General features: G+C 49.2%; 1 protein-coding gene across 1 annotated transcript in view; it reads left to right on the forward strand.

The window, feature by feature from the left end:
* Positions 1-17639, forward strand: part of Cpxm2 (carboxypeptidase X, M14 family member 2) — a 151021-nt gene extending 133382 nt beyond the window's left edge. The window contains exons 11-14 of the mRNA XM_004659267.3: positions 2002-2299; positions 7934-8073; positions 11626-11725; positions 16307-17639. Coding sequence (XP_004659324.2) covers positions 2002-2299; positions 7934-8073; positions 11626-11725; positions 16307-16560 — 792 coding nt within the window. The 3' untranslated portion in view covers positions 16561-17639. The remainder of the gene's footprint in view (positions 1-2001; positions 2300-7933; positions 8074-11625; positions 11726-16306) is intronic.
* Positions 17640-17908: the final 269 nt, after the last annotated feature.

Raw genomic sequence — 17908 nt, forward strand, 5'->3', positions numbered from 1 at the left:
ATGAAAATAGGATTTTTCTTGCTGGGTGTGGTGGCATACACCTTTAATCCAAGCATTTGGGAGGCAGAAATAGGAGGATCACCATGAGTTCAAGGCCAGCTTGAGAGATTGCATAGTGAATTTCAGATTCCAGGTCAGCCTGAACTAGAGCAAGACCCTGCCTCAACCAACCAACCAAACAAACAAAACTGGCTAGTGGTTAAGGTTGTCTGCAAATCCTAAGGACTCATGTTCGACTCTCCAGGTACAATGTAAGCCAGATGCACAGTGATGCAAGCGTACAAGGTTACACATGTAAACAAGGGGGCACACATGTCTGGAGTTCAATTGCAGTGGCTGGTGGCCCTGGCACACCAATTCTCTCTCTCTCTCATTCTTACATTAAAAAAAAAGAAAAATAAGATATTTCTTGATATTATACAATATCTGGTCAGTGTTCATATTTTCTTTATTATACAATCACTGAATTTTCTCTCTTCCTCTCTCCCCTCTCTCCTTCTCCCCTCTATTTAAATGAAGATTCAGTTCTCTTGGATTGCTGGTCACTTGACATCTCTTGTAAAGTGCATGTGTCTGTCATTTTCTCTCCTTTTCCATGGTGTCCATGTTGCTTGTCTGTCAGTGGACAGATGGGTTTCTGCCTTCTCCTCTGCCCTCAGGGGCTGCCAGCTGCATGCCTGTGATGCCGTGTATGCCTTCCTCTTTGTTTCTTGGACTCGATGATGACTTTGGGCCTGACTTAGGCTGGATAGAACAGAGGCTGGCCCACTACAGCCCACCCAGGCCTCTTTTCCTGAGTGGCTTCTTCATGGTGCACATTTGTTTTGTCCATGGTGTGACAGAGACCACCTGGCCCACAAAGCCTAAAATATTTACCATCTGGCCCTTTGCAGGAAAGGTCTGCTGAGCTTTGGGTTACACAGAGGCTTGGGCCGATCTGCTCTTGCTGTTTTAGAGGTGTGTCTTCCAGGGAGAGGCGCGCCACCTCGGCTGGGTCTGGTTCTCTTGCTGTTTTAGGGGTGTGTCTTCCAGGGAGAGGCGCGCCACCTCGGCTGGGTCTGGTTCTCTTGCTGTTTTAGGGGTGTGTCTTCCAGGGAGAGGCGCGCCACCTCGGCTGGGTCTGGTTCTCTTGCTCTTTCAGTTGTGGAGGACATGCCTGACCCAGCACTTAGTTCACTCCTGTCCCCTCGCCAGCAGTCACCTGAATATTCTACAGTGGACACTTGATCATTCCCTGGCTCTCTCTATTTTGATCCATTGTTTCCACAAAGTCCTGTTTCCCCAGGATAGGCTTTGAGAATCTAAATAGTGCTAACATTATTCCCCCCCAAAATCCAGCTTTTAAAACCATGGCCCTGGGCTGGAGAGATGGCTTAGCGGTTAAGCGCTTGCCTGTGAAGCCTAAGAATCCCGGATCAAGGCTTGATTCCCCAGGACCCACGTTAGCCAGAAGCACAAGGGGGCGCACGTATCTGGAGTTTGTGTGCAGTGGCTGGAGGCCCTGGTGTGTCCATTCTCTCTATCTCTTTCCTTCTCTCTGTCTGTCACTCTCAAATAAATAAATAAAAATAAACAAACAAAAAATTAAAACCATGGCCCTGTTTTGAAAGCTAAGGCGATGAGACAATTTCCTTCATGTGTGTATGTGTGTGTGTGTGTTCATGTGTATGTTCATGTGTGTATAAGCACATGTGCACATGTGGAATCCAGGGGTTGACATCCATCATGTATTTTCCATCTTATTTATTGAAACAAGGTCTTTCACTGGACCCAGGGTCCACTGATTCCGCCAAACTAGTGAGCCAGCTTGCCTCTGGGATCCGCATGTCTCTGCGGCGTGAGTGCTGGGATGACGGGCGAGGGCCGTCGTGCTTGACGCTTTACTCGGGTGGTGGGGATTGAACCCAGGTCCTCATGCTTGTATGGCACACGTTTTACCAGCTGAGCCATCTTCTTAGCCCCCACTGCCTTCCTTCCCTTGTCCATTTTGTACGCCTGCAGGTGGCCCTGGAGACCAGAGCAGTCATCGCCTGGATGGAGAAGATCCCCTTTGTGCTGGGCGGCAACCTCCAAGGCGGGGAGCTGGTGGTGGCGTACCCCTACGACATGGTGCGGTCCCTGTGGAAGACCCAGGAGCCCACGCCCACGCCCGATGACCACGTGTTCCGCTGGCTGGCCTACTCCTATGCCTCCACTCACCGCCTCATGACAGATGCCAGAAGGCGAGTGTGCCACGCGGAAGACTTCCAGAAGGAGGAGGGCACCGTCAACGGGGCTTCCTGGCATACAGTGGCTGGAAGTAAGTCTTAATTAACTCTGCTCTGCCAGGCATTGTGGGCCCCAGTGATTGGGAACTGCGGCTCCTCAACAAGGGTCTCTTCCCAACCCCCTCCAGTTGTTGGATTCAGTGTGGCACGGTCGTGGCGCGGCTGGGTCCTCCCAGGGTGCCATCCCCCTGCCAATCCTCCTGCGAGCCGGGCTGTGGTCTCAGAGGTGGGGTTTATAGACGAGAGAACCGGGCCTTAGGCTGCGGAGATTGCTCAGTGGTTAAAACACTTGCCACAAGTGTGTGTACCTGAGTCTGGATCCCCAGAACCGGTGTGAAGCCAGGTGCTGTGGTGGGAGTCTGCAGTCGCAGCACACCTATGGTGAGATGGGAGGTGGAGGGAAAAGAACGCCCTGGACGCGTGCAGGCCAGCTAGCCTGGCGTATGCAGCAGTAAATGACACGCCCTGCTTCAAACACGGTAGATTTGTCTTTTGACACCCACATGTATTCCTATGCTCATATACATGAATGAGAGAGAGGGAGGGAGAGAGAAACGGGGGGGGGGGCACAGAGACAGTGGGGGAAAGAGAGGGAGAGAGAGAGAGAGAGAGAGAGAGAGAGAGAGAGAGAGAGAATGAGCTGAGCTTTTGGAGGCTGCTGGTTTCTGCCCCAGCAGGAGAGTGGTAGAGCTAGGTTTGTTTGGCTTTTAGCCACTGAGCTATTCAGATTCTGTAGGGTCACAAAGGGAGGGCGTGGACTTAGTGGTCACTTGAATTCAGGGAACATGCTGGTCCTGGCACTGAAACCCAGGGCCTTGAGCTTTGATTTGGGGGAAGGTCCTGGGCTGTGAGTCTACAAGGGTGCTGGGTGCTGACTTCAAGCTCAGGTGTGTCGTGACTGAGCAGCTGGTGTCCTGAGAAGAGCAATTCATACACAGTAGAGGTCAGCAGCCTGTCTGGCCAGTCTTACCCTCAGGATAGGTCAAAACCAACCATGCACTTGCATGGGGTTATGAGGCATAGCTCTCGAGATCCACAAGGGCCTGGAGAAGCTTCCCATAGAGACCCTCCCCCCAGGATCACTTCAGAGCAGTCAGAGGGCCCCGTGCTTCACATGTTGGGGATCTTGCATTTTGCTTCCTGTCCTGTGCTGTTAACCAGCAGGGATGAGAAAGGGGTGTGTTAGTCCCATGACATGGATTAGACCTCAGTGTAAAGCGAGTCACTTATTTTCTTGACCTTGAGAGGGCTGGGAAGCCAATGATGAGTTAGGAAAATACTCCATGTCTGACAGACCTGGGTTTACATAGGGCTTTATCTTTCAGTTGCCATGTGACCCTAGACAAGTGACTTTATTTTCTGAGTTAGTAAAATGGGCCTGATGCTGACAGTATTGATGGTGGTGGTGAGATCTTTCCTTAGGTAACTGTGGATTTTTGTGGTTCATGAGGTTCCATCCTGTACTGCCTCTCCTCAGCCAGGGCATACACACTTTAAAATCCTTCCGATTTCATGAGCTTATCCTATTTTGGTTTCCACTAAACTAACTTTAATAGTTTTTTTTTTTCCCCTGAAAATTTAGTCTTCACATACTTTTCAAGAATACCTCCACCTTTAGAAAAGAAAAGCAAAGAAAGAGGCTGACGAGGTAGCTCAGTGGATAGAGTAGTTGGTGTGCAACTCTGAGTACCCGAGTTTGGATCCCCAGACCCCACATAAGAGACGGAAGCTCTGCCACACTTCTGGAGTCCCAGTGAACCCATGGTGAGAAGGGAGGCAGAGATAAAGAATCTTCCAGAAGTTTACAAATGTAGGGGTGAACAATAACAAGAGACTCTGCTTCAAAGGAGGTGAGGACCTACCTGAATGTTGTCCCATGATCTACACACACACACACACACACACACACACACACACGCACGCACGCACACAAACACACACGCACACACACACATTGTAAATAAAATAAGTAGTTAGAAATATTTGTTCTTGTAGCCATTTTGAAGACAGAACGTGTGTTGTGTTTAGTGTGTTGGTGAGGGCACAACTGGAGCCTTATCATATTCAGCACAACACAAACTAAAGAATAGATACAAATCTCCATTTGTCAAGAAAATTTGCCATTTCTAATGGCAAAGCATTTTTAATTTTTTAAAATATATTATTTATTGTTTGAGAGGGAGAGAATTGGCACACCGAGGCTTCCAGCCACTGCAACCAAACTTCAGCCACATGTGCCGCCTTGGACATCTGGCTTATGTGGGTCCTGGGAAATCGAATGTGGATCCTTAGGCTTTGCAGGCAAGTACCTTAACCACTAGGCAATCTCTCTAGCCCAGCAAAAGCATTTTTAATGTTGAGGTTTGTTCTAAAAAGCACCTTAAAAGCAGGTTATGGAAGGAAAAGCTTTGCTCGGGCTTACAAACTTAAAAGGAAGTTTCATGGCAGGGCCGAGGATGGCATGAGCGGAGGCTGGACATCACCTCTGCCACAGCAGGTGGGCACCGCAGCAGGAGAGTGGACTGAACACTGGCAAAGGGGAGCTGTAACACCCCTAAGCCCCAACAACGCACCTCCTGCAGCAAGGTTTCACCTCCTAAATTGCCACCAGCTGGAAATGACATGTTGAAAGCAGATGCATTTATTGGGGCCACCTATTTCAAACCACCCCGTTCTACCTACAAGAATCTTTAAGTAAAATCTGTGTATTCTTATGGCATCATGACTAAGCAGGGTCCAGACTGTGGAGTTTGCTGTGACAAGACAGTAGTCTCATTATGGAAAGGGGTTGCCTAGATGCACATAGACAGCCTTTGATTTTGATTTTTTTCTTCTATCAGTCATATTTTGCCCTTATTTCAGGGGCTTTGGGGCAGAGTCATATGGTGGCTGGAGCCTTTTGCATCATTCTCTTCAGTGGTGTGCAGTGTGTAGTTTTCTCTCTTTTCTCTTGTACATTAATGAACTGTGGGCTTCTGACCACCTCACGCCCTCATCTTTCTGTTCAGCTCTCTCATTAGCAGGCCGCTGCAGGCCACAGTGGAAGGGGAGGAAGGCAGCTGCGAGTTCAGTCCATTTCAAAGCGCCCAGCATGGGTGGCCAGTGGTTTTGAACTCAAAGTGACGTTGCTGCTCGTTCTTGTTTGCGATTCTGCAGACAGCTGCAGGGGAGGAAGGGCTTGTGGAGTCCACGCACCGCCTGTGAGGGATGATGCATCTCTACGGAAGCCAGTGATAGGGAGCAGAGTTTAGTCACAGAGAGAACCAACCTAAAGGATGCCTCATGCCCCAGCCAGGGCTGAGGGTCAGAAGCTCTACCCAGACGTGTGGCAGGTTCTCATCCTCAGGAGCCTCAGACAGGAAGCAGGTTTTATGGTCTAGGGCCCATCCATCCTGAGCTGTCAGAGCAAGGCCTCACTTGACGGCTCTTACTGTTCTTTTTTTTTTTTTTAATTTAATTTATTAGTTTTCTTTTCAGCAAATACAGGCAGTTTGGTACCATTGTTTAGGCTCATCTATGATCTACCCCCTCCCATTGGACCCTCCTTGTTGATGTAAATGGGTCGTGCATTGTGGAGTTAGCCCACAGTTATTGGTATGATAAATGTCTCTGCAAATCATGACCCAACATGTGACTCTGACATTCTTTCCGCCCCCTCTTCCGCAAAATTTCCCTGAGCCATGTTGGGTTCATTTTTGGTCTGCGTCAGTGCTGAGGTGTTGGGGGCCTCTGAGGCTCTGGCTCTCTGATTTCGTAGGAGTTGATTTTTCTCTGCGTTGGTCTCCTTCCCCTTTGTGCTGGTATCTGGTTCACAGGAAAACATGACCCTTGCTTGTTTCGCCAATTGTCCTTAGTTTCAGTTGGGCCCCTTTTGAGGTATGTTGGGGCAGCTCTCTCCTTAGGATCTATGTCTATCTGAAAAAGAGAAGCAGATTCTCCAATGGAGAGTAAGTTTACTGTTCTTACTGCTGTCTCAGGCCTCCAGTACTTCAAAGGTGCCTCTGGAAAAAACACAGGCCTATCCTGGGACATTTACTTATCACGTTTACTTCAGTACTGATGAGGCCTAACAAGATGACAAAATTTTAAAAAAACAGATTTTGTACAGGTTCAGTAGAAAGAAGCTGAGACAGGTCTTTTGGGTACAGGTTTATTTGAGGGGTTCTTACATCACAAAAGAGCATGGTGGGGTCCCAAAGCCAGAGAGACAGTGAGAGGTGGGGACTTCAGTTACAAGGAACAAAGTGAGGAGTCCCTTTTCTGTAAGTTCTTGGGGGAGGAGAGATATTTCATACCATGTGACCCAGCCACACGCTATGAGTCACAGAGGCACTGGATGAGATGCACAGAGTCAAGAAGGCACTAGAAGGACCCACAGCAATAATTCAAGTAGGCCTGACAACAGGGGGATGGATGGCCTTGCTTTTCCTTCTGCCTTGGGCCAGGGCAGCATCTGACCTGTTAAAGCAACCACACCTTTTCTGACAAAACTAATACACTCTTAGGCTGAAAGGGGAGTCCATCCCTCCCTTGAGTGAGTTAGGGCCTGGGTGAACTAGCGGATCTGGACACATGTCCCTGGATCTGATTCTTGCCATTTACCTTATGGTAAGACTGTGTGCTGTTGCGTACCTTGATACCTTGTCTGAGCTTGAGGAACGTCATAGTGACCAGCAGGACACAGCCTATGGAACTGTCCTTATAAAGGCAAGGAGAGGAGAAGACAGGCACAGAGCAGAGGAGCGTGCTGATGGGGTGTGTGTATGTGTGTGTGTGTGTGTGTAAAGGTGTGCAAACGCCACGGCATGCATGTGGAGGCCATAAGATAACCTCGGGGTGATCCTCTCCTTCCACCTTTCTTTGAGACAGGTTCTCTATTGGTTAAGCCTCTGGAAACACCACTTGAGATGGCCTCATGAGCCCCCATTGCCACGAGTGCTTTGGGATCACAGACATGTGCACCAGTTGTGTTGGTGTTAAGGATTTGAACTCTAGCTGGCAGGCTTATAGCATAAGCACTTGGTGGGGCCAGGGGGCAGCTCGAAGTAGGGTCTCACTCTAGCCTAAGCTGACCTGAAATTCACTATGTAGTCTCAGGGTGGCCTTGAACTCATGGCGATCCTCCTACCCCTGCCTCCCGAGTGCTGGGATTAAAGGCTTGCGCCACCACACCCAGCTCATGGCATGAGAATTTTAACCACTGACTCATCTCTCTAATCCCCTGGAGAGCAGTTTTAGTGAACCTGTTCTAGATCTGTGTAAGTGTAGAGATACATTTAATTAAGTACTTTAAAAAGCTGTTCTGCTAATTAACAATAGCTTTGTGCCAAGCATGGAGTGTTAAAGTACATTTATAAAAGTAAAAATCTGTAGAGGTCTTGATCCCATTGGCTTAGAGCAAGTGAAACGATCCAGGGAGCTCTCAGGAGCTAATCTGTGAGGAGGGCTGACTTGGCCAGCCCGTGTTCTGTCCTCACCCCAGGCCTCCCCACTGTGCCTCTTCTCCATGCTTCTCCCACCCACACTCATTCACGTTCCCCCAAGTGTTGATCTCAAGTGGATCCTTGATGCTTCCCTGGTCAGCTGGAATCTTCTTGGACATTCTTGTTCCCTCCCCTGTGCCACTTGGCATGTCATTCCATAAACCCGTCTGCTTGGCTTGGCAGGTCTGAATGACTTCAGCTATCTGCACACTAACTGCTTCGAGCTATCCATCTATGTGGGCTGTGATAAATACCCACACGAGAGCCAGCTGCCCGAGGAGTGGGAGAACAACCGCGAGTCTCTGATCGTATTCATGGAACAGGTATCGTATCCGGGACTCTGTCATTGCCTGTGCGGAAGTGGTAATGGAAGGAAAACAGGTTTAAAGCAGCTTTCAGAAGGTGGAGTCCACTTACGGCAAGGGCAGTGTGGCAGGAGCAGGAAGCTGGCATCGCATCATCACGTCATGAGGGAGGACGCAGAGCGAGGTGAATGCTAAATGTCCGTCTCACCTTTCTGTACAGCCCAGGAATCCAGCCATGATTGGTGCTACCCACAGTTAGGGAGGTGCTCCCACCTCAACTAAATCACACACATGGCTAGCGATTTGTTTCCTTGGTGATTCTCCATCCTGTCAAGTTAACAGTCACAGAGTCCCTATGCTAAGCATGATGGGTACATGGCTATGAGGAAGGGACTAGCTAAGGGGACATGCTGTGGATGTGGCCAGGATAAAAGGATAGATTTCACACTTCAACCTCATTAGAAGACTTCACTCATTAGAAGAGCTTTTCCTGAAGAAAGTGCTTCTCCCACTCAGGCAGAGGACAGCCTACCAGACATTCTTTTCCAGAATGGACATGGCTGTGGTGGAGCTCTGAGGCAGAGTAAGCACTTATGGCTTAGGATGTACAAGGTGCTGGGTCCAATCCTTTGGTGCAGCATTGGTGGTGCCGTGGTGAGCAGTGTTGCCTTCCAGTCCCTCATGCATGTGCACACATGCACACACTCAGAGTCATAACATACCAGTGAGGTTTTCACTGGCACAGGACAAGCAAGTTAGATGGTGCAGGAAGCTCAGGTGTGGTTCTGTCAGGAGTGGTGATATTGCCTGAGCCAACATGCCCAGACCCCTTGTCTTGGTCTGCTTTTACCATAGGAGATGAGTTAATGCAGCCTGGAGCCCAAGGTCGAGGTACAGAGTTGATTTCCTCTAGGGTCTCTCTATGTGATTTGCAGAGGTCTCTCCTTTTGCTCCCTCTTTTCAAGGTCATCCCCCCACACCCAAACACATACTCCCTGCATGTGTCCATTTTTCCTCTTCTCACAGGCGCATGTTGGATGAGGAACAACCCTAAGAATCTCATTTAACACAATCACTTCACTAAAGCCTCAGTCTCCAAATGCATCCCTATTTTGAGGTCCTGAGATTAAGACCTCAAGATACAAATTTTAGAAACCCCAACACAGCCCACAACACTGTTTCAGGGGGTAGGGTGAGGTACCACATACCTGCTGAGATCCTGTTGTGGGCTGGTGAGGATTCTGCTGTCTTCCCTGCTCTGTGTTCTCAAGGAAAGGTTTAGTAAATTGAGGAAAGAGGGCTGGAGAAATGGCTTAGTGGTAAGGTGCTTGCCTACAAAGCCAAAGGACCCAGGTTTGACTTGCTGGGACCCTCATAAGCCAGATGCACAAGGTGGCACATGTGCCTGGAGTTTGTTTACAGTGGCTGGAGGCCCTGGTGTGCCCATTCTTAATCTCTCTCCCTCCCTCCCTCTTTCAAATAAATAAAAATGAAATATTTTTTTAATCGAAGAAAGATCTCCAGCCCAGTTCCATAGTGAGGCGCAGATGCAGGTTTCTGGTGAAATATCCTTTATCCTTTAGCAGAGTAGCCATTCCTAAGATACTCATTGTCCAGTAAATAACCTCCTATCCATGATCATGAAATGGACATGATTTATCTCAGCATGTTAAAAACAAACAAACAAAAAACGGTACATGAAATTAGAATGGTTATCTAAAAGGAAGAAAAAGTGTTTAGTGGGAGAAAGAGGGAAAGTGAAAGGGTAGTTGGGCAAAGTGGGATATATATATATATACATACACATATACATATACATATACACACACACACACACACACACACACACACACATACATATATACATGAAAATGTCACAAATAAAAATAAATATTATTTTATGAACACCAGGCACCTGCACCTGGGGAAGCTAAGGCAAGAGGGTCAATAGCAAAAGCTCTCTGAATGAAGAAATTGCTGACTTTCATAAACTTTTAAGGGGAGGGGTCCTCTAAGATAAGGCCTTGCTACAGGGTGCATGCGGCAGGGTTGTTGTGTTAGTGGCTAGGAGACGGCATTAGGCAGATTGTGAAACCATAAATCAGGGATTTGGCTGGTCTTACTGTGTAGTCCAAGCTGCCTGCTTTTTCTCTTACTTGTACCTGGGATGAGAAGGCATCGCAGCGGCCGTAACACTAGCAACCGTCCTCTTAAAAGAACAGTGTCTATGACCTAACAGGACATGCCCATTTTGTAGCATTACTTAGTTAACCAGCACCAGTTTAATGCTGAAACTAGCTGAGTAATATCCAGGCTCCACTAAGGAAGGAACAGACCCCATAGAAATCTGAGGGATGAGCGAACCGAAAGTTGGACTGCAGGATTCCTTCTATGTGTGCGCGTTAGCTATGTGACTGTGGCTTCTCTCCCCCAGGAGGAGGGATGGTTTTGAGATGGGGTGAAAAGCTGGTGCCCTTCAGTGGGTAGTTGTCAACAGATACATGCAGCCCATGCCTTGGGTGGTAGCTTCTTGGTACTGTGGCCGCATCTCCACCCAGGTGGGTGGCAGGGGTGGGTGCCTGGATCTCCAATGTGAGTCTGTCTGGAGGTTTCCTGACTCACAGGACATAAGCCAGCTCCTCCCTCTTGAGAAGCTGTGAAATTTCCTTCTGTTCCTACTCTGGAATTTCACGAAAGAAAGTTCCTTTTCCTTGCAGAGAGGTCTTGCCTGGAGCAACCTAGTCATTCCTAGCAATAGTCTGTGCTAACTGAAGTGCCCCCGTGGGTATAATGCCCAGGCAAAGTAGCATGTACCGAGAATATCATTCAAAATGCTGCTGTGACACCTGGGTTTGTTGTCATTTTACAGATGGAGGGAGGGAAGCCACTGTTCAAAGCTGGGGTGCGTCTAGTGACACAGCTGGTTGACGGATGGGATCTACACAGCTCTGTCATCTTCAGATGAATTCTGGTTCTTTCCTTTCTTCTCTGATGCATACATTAGTAGGTTCATAGAGTCCAGGGAGTCCAAGGAAATGTGCCAGATAAAACATCAATTCCCATTTTTGGCGATATTTTTTTTCAGTGCTAGGGATTGAACCTAAAGCCTCACAGATTCTAGGCACACCCTCTATCTTGAGTTACAACCCCCGACGTATTGAATGTTTTTTTGGGGGGGGCGGTTGAGGTAGGGTGGCGGCTCCAACCCAGCTTGACCTGGAATTTACTCTGTATTCTCAGGGTGGCCTAGAACTCACGGCTATCCTCCTACCTCTGCTACCTGGGTGCGCCTCCACGGCCCAACTGTTTTGATAAAACTTTCAGATCCTAATGTTTTTAGACCTTGGCAGATTTTAATTTCAATGGAAAGTTTTCTGGGACATGGAGCTCCAAAAGGAATGCATAAACTCTCACCAAGCCCACGCAGGGCCAGGTGATGTGTTGGAGCTAAACAGTGCTGTAAGCATTCTTGCTGGGGACTGGGCTGACACCAGGTTGCTGGCCTGTTCCTGCTGCTGCTGGTGTTCAGAGCTGGTCGGTGACTCACCATATCTGGTGTTTGCTGAGCAGGTCCATCGTGGTATCAAAGGCATGGTGAGGGATTCGCATGGTAAAGGAATCCCCAACGCTGTCATCTCCGTGGAAGGCATTAATCATGACATCCGAACAGGTAACTGCGAATGTATAACTGTCTCTCGGTGAGAAATATCTGCTTCCCTGGAGTATTTTATTGGAGTTATAGTCACAACATGAGTTGCAGAAACTTCTCATTCAAAGCTGAATCAATTTTTTCCCCCAAGAAATCCTAGAAAGCAAGGTTTTCAAGCTGCACTTCCAAGCTTCTCTTTGTTCCTCACATGGGACAGCTTGGAGGCCAGATGCAAGGGAAGCTCAGAAAAGTTGCAGATGTAACTCAGGGTTGTTATCAAGGCAGGCAGCCGAGCTCCCAGACCAGGCAGGATGGGCCCAGCGAGGGAGGCAGGCAAGGATGCGGGGGCATGGCGCCTTCATGCTCATGCAGAGCTCAGCAGGGCTGGAGTGCAGAGTCCAAAGCAGACAGCAGACGGGGCTGCCGTGGAAGCAAGGAGCAGGCTTTGAATGCTGGTCCGGGGCTGCAGCTCTTGTGCTGAAGCACAGAACATTGCTGAGTGTGACCTTTGAGGAAGATGCAGGTGCCTGTCAGATGAGGAGGTGGATAGGGCACTAACAGTAACAGTAACAAGGCTTTGGGCACCACCTACTCACCAGGCATGTTTCTGCTATATGTATGTTGACTCAGTTTCTCCAGACACATGCACCCCCATGTGCATCTGACTTACATGTGTTCTACGGAACTGAACCTGGGTCCTTAGGCTTCACAGGCAAGGGCCTTAACCACTAAGCCATCCCTTCAGCCCTTGTTACTATTTGCTTTACTCTAGTGTTTTCTAAACACTCCTCCCATTTGTCCTGGGACTTGCAGCCATTGACTACTGGGAGGGCTCATTATGCTGCTTGCAGTTTTGGACCTTGGAGCCCTTTATAGGCATCTCTGTATTCATTCATTCACCCACTTGTCCATTCACCCATTAAATCAACAAATGTGGACCGAGTCCCTGTAATTTGCCAATGACCATGCAGGATGCTCATGACAGTGGTCATTATGGATGAAAGCCGTGCTGTCTGATCCGGCTCTATGTGGGATTTCTATTCTAAATCCTGCTTTAGAGCTCCTTGAAGAGAGCGCTTCATAAAGGGCTGGACTATTCCTTGCACGGCTTGGGTAGGCATTGTGGGAAAGCACAAGGGTTCTAAACTGAGTGGGGAGTTAAAAGGCCCTGGGGCCCCCTAAGCCTAGATGAGAAAGCTTTGCCAGTGGACTCTTAATTTCAAGCCCTGTAATCAAGGAGACGATTTGGACAAACTAACGGGAAGTGTATCCCTCTCTCACTATTTCCCCCATAAATAATCTCCCAGTGTGTGCACCTGACAGATGCCTTCCACACTTCACACAACTCTCTATGAGCATCTTCTTGTGATCAACAAAAGCGTGGAGTTTGCCTTGATTTCTCTCTGAGGCTCATGTGATCTGACATGTTTCATTTCAGGAAGATTTTGCATAAACTAAACAGGAATTCCACAGTGAGAGAGCTAGTAAGCACACTTTTGAGATGCACCTGCCTTGGAATTCAGCATAATCTGTCATCTACTGCTTGGAGAGCCCCAGCTGACCTGCAAACGAGTTACATAAACAGCTAGGTCAAGGTTACTCCTCTCCGGGAACTTCTAGACTAGAGGCACTCATGGAGCCTGGGGTGCCCCTTCCATCTACAAGGACAAGCAACCTTGCTGGGGACCTGCATGGAGTGTGTGCTTGAATGCTCACACAGGTGCACGGTTCTAGGCTAAGGGTCATGGGAGGAAAAGCAGAGACAAGAGGAGCCTCAAGGATGAGGCAGGAGAAGCTGAGCTCTAAGCTGTTGAGAGGGGAGAATCAGAAAGAGCCTAGAAACTTCTAGACTGCACAGCTACCAGCACTGACTACACATGTCCTAAACTCCTCTGAGGGGTGGAGATAAACCTCTGGGGTTGGGAAAATCACTCAATGTGTAAGAATATGTTGGCCAAGCTTGGGGACCTAACACCAATTCCCTAGCATCTTTGTCAAAAGGCTGGACATGGCTGTCGTCTCAATGTTGAGGGGCCCCAGAGAGCAAGATCACAGAGCTCCCTGGTCAGCCAGCCTAGCCAAAAAAGTAGGGAGCTCTAGGTTTAATGAGAGTCTGTCTCAAGGAAATAAGGCAGAAAAGTAATAGAAAATGCCCGATGTCTTCCTTTGGCCTCCTCACATGCACATGCAAGATGAGAGGGCATGTGCACACATGTGTGCATACCCCCCCCCCACACACACACACACTGTACATACTACATCCTCCAAATCAATGAATATGAGGTAGATGTCTCCCTCATATGCGTACATGACACTTTGAAGCATCAGGTTTAAATCTGTACTACAGGCTCATTCATTAGAGATGCCCTGCATAATGTGGCGAGCTCTCAGGAGCACAAGATGTTGTCCAGTGAAATCTGGAGGCAGTACTGTGTCTTTTACATGTCGTACAGTCTGCTAATGGTAGCTGTATGTGAGAGGCTCAGGCACACACATGTGTGTGTACACACACATACACACGCATGGAAACGGCCCCCTGGTACTCCCCAGCCTTTGCTTTGTGTCTCACATTGGTGAGAATGTGAGTTTTCTACTGAATAAAGTACCTTCATGACTTTCCACCTGGCAGTCCTAGGCCTGAGGTCAGGCAGTCAGCCTTGTACATAGTTTGCCCTTTGAGGCACCTCTGGCTCCCACAGCTCCCCAGCCAGCCTGAGTAAGCAACCTCCTTCACAGGCCTGCCACCTTAACACCTCTCCTTCTAGAAGATGGCATCTCTGAGTGTAGGAATGGTCTTGGGCTCCTGTCTTACGTCTTGTGCTAAGCTGTAGAGTCCTTCAGAGCATGTGCTGTATACTATAATCCATCCTCAATTGAATCCCAAGTGGCACTTGTGTGATTGACCACTACCAGGCCAACCGAATGACAAAGAGAAACGCGTGGACAGGAAGCCAGAGCTCTACAGCACAAGCAGGCGACACAGTGGGCCTCAGTGACTGCAGGTCTTCTGCAGAGGGCTGGTTAGGACTTGCTCTGATGGGCTAAGGAAGTAATGCAGGATGTGAGGCCCAGGGAGGAATTAAATTCTGTAAAGATGCAGGGGATCCCAAGTCTGTGGACCTGCACCTTTTGGGTTCTTGTTGAAGTTAGCAATGAGTTGAAAATATGGATTCTGAAAAGGGTAAATTGTGAATTATAAGGTGTATGTTAGAGAGAGAGAGTTAGAACCGAGAATGAGGGCCAGCAGGAAGTCCCAAGCCAAAAAGAAATCCTCTCCCTGGCCAGGCTAGAAAGGCGAAGGGGAGACAGAGAAAATCTTCACATAGAGAGATCTCCAGAGAAGAGGGCCCATGGCAAAGATCCCCTCCACATTCCCACAGAGGGTCAGAAAGACAAGGAAAGAGTAAAGCTCTCGGGGCTTAAAGAGACAATCTCAAGTGTAGCAAACCAGGGAGGCATTCAGAAACAAGGCAGAAAAGGACACAGACAAGAAGTCCTCCCCATTGTCCATCCTCATGTCCAGATTGACCCAAAGGGCAAAGGGGACCAAGAAGTGGCAGATCCATGTGATTGGATAAGAACGCACCCTGGTCAAGACAAAGTAAACAAAAGAACAGCCAGCAGAAGAGAAGTCCCCCCCTCCCCACATGGCTGGGCTGGGAAGAGGGAGAGCTTACCAGAGCAAGAACCAACCGGGAGAGTCAGAGCCAGAAGGATGTGGCTCAAACATCCAATTAGGGTGAGCCTCGTCCTCAGACTCAGGTTTGTAATCAACCTGATTGGTTGGCAGACTCAAGTGGCTGATGTGGGAAGGCCAGCCCCGAGGAAGGAGCAGGAAGACCAGTTGCAGAAGAATCGCTTTCAGCCATCTTGGATGAGACAGGAGCAGACCCCGGTTCTAGTTTTGCCAGGGCAGTTAAGGTGGCATCTCCTTGGGCCTGTGTTCCTGGCTGACTACCTATAACAAAACTGGCTTACTCTTGTTCCTCCATTAGAAGGACCTTATCACATGAGGAACCCACTATGAAACCAGTGGATTGACTGGGGGAACAGGCATTCCACCTCAGCCCTGCCTGCAGTGGGTTGGCTCTCATACCTTCCTTTGACTCCTGGCTCCAGGATGGGGCAGGAGTGGCATGTAGGCACCAGGGTCTTCTCCTGGGAAATCCTTTCCTCCTCCTCGGTAGGAATGAGTTCCCTTAAATCTGACCAAGGAAGCCAGGGAGCTGGAACACCGGTGGTTTTGCAAGGTGGCATTTGGCAGCAAGGGCATATTGTTTTCAAGCTCAAGTTCACCATGAATAGGGTAGATTGTCACAGAGGAAAAACTAGCCATGCTTGCTTCTCCAATTCTGCTCACGTATATGAGCACCATGGGGTGCCTACGCTCTAAGCCCCTTCCTGTTAAACTCATTCAAGGCAGCTTCCATGGCGGAAAACATCATGCCTTCCAGAATGCATAAAGAACTTGATCTGTAAGGCGCTCAGGGGCCCCAACCACCAGCTCAGGGCCCTTCTCTGCCAGCAGGTCGGGCGTGCGGTAGAGCTAAGGGATTTGTGCTAGAAGGATCAATTTTAAGTCCCCCTGCTTCCTTTTCACAGCCAGCGATGGGGATTACTGGCGCCTGCTGAACCCTGGAGAATACGTGGTCACGGCGAAGGGAGAAGGCTATACCACCTCCACCAAGAACTGCATGGTCGGCTATGCCATGGGGGCCACGCGATGCGATTTCACGCTCAGCAAGACCAACCTGGCGAGGATCAGAGAGATCATGGCGAAGTTCGGGAAGCGGCCTGTCAGCCTGCCTGCCAGGAGGCTGAAGCTGCGGGGACGGAAGAGACGGCAGCGGGGGTGACCCTCTGGGACATTTGAGATGTGCCCCTGACCATTCCAGTGAAACCCAACTCCAATAGTAGCTCCGTAGCAGACTCGCATACTGTTTTGTCTGTAATTCAAGAACCGCCTGGGATCGTGTGTGCACAGCTTGGTTGGCTCCAAAGGAGAGGACTTGGAGGCTTGAATTGTCTTTTATCCAAATACTTTGGGCAGAGAAGCAGAAAAGAGGCTAGTGGGAGTGAAAGAATTCAGCAAGTCAACCTGGAGGTCTGAGAAGAGCTAGCCCATCCAGAGTCCCCAGGCAGCCCGGGAAGGGAAGCCAGGACGTGCCCTGTTTGCGTGACATTACAAGTTCCTGAAGCGTTTGCAAATGGCACAGCTGGTGTTGCTGACCCCGCCCCCCCAGGCCCCTGCTGTCCCCATGTTCCCATTTGAGAAGCTCTCAGACATGCTAAGAGGATCCGTCCTCTCTGGCTCTAGGGGACAATCTGAGTCACTAAGAATCAGTCTTGCGCTCTGTGAACAATGGTGGCATTACTAAGTGAGCATTAGGGAGTCCGGGAACCAGCTCACTTTTCCTTTCAATAAAGATTACTATTCCTAAAAGGAGACAGATGTGGAGATAATTCAAGAGTTATGGCTAGGTGATAAGTCTCGTGGGAATTATTACATGACTACTGGGGTTCTCTCCCCAACTCCCTGCTGGGCCACTAGTACTGGGGACTCTGCGGGTGGGGAGGGCCAGAGGGACAGGTCTGCCTCAGAGGTCAGAGCAGTCGCCTGGGTCTCCTCCTCCGGCTGGTGAGGAGTTCAGGAGTATGAAGGAGGCCGACCCGCAGGCCTCTCTTGGCTAACGGAGCCAAGTGTTCCAGCTAGCCTCCACGGGTGGGGGGAGTTAGTGTGGGTGAGTGGAATGCCATGTCTTCCAAATCAGGCTTCATGTGATGTAAACGCTTGGGGTTATCTGGGACCCAGCGGTTTGGGAGGGGGTTATGGAGTGACTGTATGAAGAAATCATGTGTCTCATCTTTACTCACCCTGCTGCCTCATTGACTTGGGGAGAGTGAACAGAATAAATAAATAAATAAATAAAGCAAATGGCAAGACCTTCTTGTGTGGTTTCCCAGCCACCCATAGTCTGTCCTGTTACCAGAGATGTTAGCAGATCTGTTAGGCAGATCTCTGGCAGCTCTACCACCGATCCTCAGCAGGGCACTTAAAGACCCACGTGATAGTAGAAAACAGAGAGAGGAGAGTTATTCAGTGGGGCCATGTTGGGAAGAAAAACAAATGAAGAAGTTCAGTTACCTTCTCCCCTGCACGTCCGTCTTCCAGGTCTGACAAAACAGAAGGGCACAAAGTCTGGG

The sequence above is a fragment of the Jaculus jaculus genome, chromosome 1 (assembly GCF_020740685.1).
Source record: "Jaculus jaculus isolate mJacJac1 chromosome 1, mJacJac1.mat.Y.cur, whole genome shotgun sequence".
Lineage (NCBI taxonomy): Eukaryota > Metazoa > Chordata > Mammalia > Rodentia > Dipodidae > Jaculus > Jaculus jaculus.